This window comes from Mandrillus leucophaeus, unplaced genomic scaffold (assembly GCF_000951045.1).
Source record: "Mandrillus leucophaeus isolate KB7577 unplaced genomic scaffold, Mleu.le_1.0 Scaffold572, whole genome shotgun sequence".
Taxonomy (NCBI): Eukaryota; Metazoa; Chordata; class Mammalia; order Primates; family Cercopithecidae; genus Mandrillus; species Mandrillus leucophaeus.
This window is the reverse complement of record NW_012106164.1, coordinates 17,527-18,521: the sequence shown is the minus strand read 5'-3', so window position 1 is coordinate 18,521 and position 995 is coordinate 17,527. Positions and strand designations below refer to the sequence as shown.

General features: G+C 43.5%; 1 protein-coding gene across 1 annotated transcript in view; it reads left to right on the top strand.

Annotated features, from left to right (window-relative positions):
* DEC1 (deleted in esophageal cancer 1) overlaps positions 1–506 on the top strand; it is a gene marked incomplete at both ends in the record, with an annotated part of 1,158 nt that extends 652 nt beyond the window's left edge. Inside the window, one exon of the mRNA XM_011998514.1 lies at positions 391–506. Within this exon, the coding sequence (XP_011853904.1) occupies positions 391–506 (116 nt within the window). The remainder of the gene's footprint in view (positions 1–390) is intronic.
* Between the last annotated feature and the right edge of the window lie 489 nt (positions 507–995).

Genomic DNA, 995 nt, shown 5'->3' with positions numbered 1-995 from the left:
CAAAAGCCATGGCATATGATCCTACCCTGCTGAGGGGACTCTAGGGTGCTTGCTGTCTGAGCCCCTGAGAGAGGCCTCACTTCCAGGGGAGCTGGTGTCTGGCCTCAGACTTCAAGAGGAGAAAGTGCACATCTGTTAGTCTTTAGCATGCATCACTGAAATTCTTGCAAGGAGTCTGGATGGAGTTGGTGTTCTTCCCTGTGCGTGACCTTAGGCCAGGCAGCGGCCAGCAAGAGAGAAACACACCAAGGTTCCCAGGGAGGCTCTGAACAACTCTTTCCCAGAATTGCTTTTCCTGCCCAAGCTAGTGTGAAAGGAATGAGGTGAATGGTGCATCCAGGGAGATGGCCTATACGGATACCTTCTTTGTGTCTCTTATTATCTTTGGGCTTTTACTGATGCCCTGCACAGAGAGAGGTCTGTAAAGTGGCAAGCAGGAGTCTGTTACAATGGAGGAAAGGATTTTGCTGTATCTCTTGTCAGGCCCAAGACTGCAGAGGGAATTGGTAATATACTTCATTTAATAATGGTGTTTTAAGGGATATCATCATTTCATCCTATGCGGTAGATATGTTCATCTTCATCTCACAGATGAAAAGAGACAAACCTGGGATTCAGAGGTACTTGCCTATGAGTTTCTTACAGATTTCATTTTACAGTCCAGAACTGCTGATTCCTGGGTCAGTGTCCTTTCCAATATGGGATCTTTGGTATGGCAATAAGCGAGATCTAAAAACTAGTTATTTGATGCTTGGACAAAGGCTTAGGGCATGGGCTTTGACCTAATGAATTAGTCGATTCTAGTCTATTATTTTAAAGGATTTGAAATGATTCCAGTTTATAAGTCCCTTTCACTGTCTTCTAAGATGTGGCTAAACATTCCAACCTTCCTTAGCTCAAATGTGGAAAAAACAAGAGATTACATGTGTTGAGACTTTGGGATTCATAGAGAATTCACATATACATAGGCAGAGTGGTTCTGTAATTAACCAAAT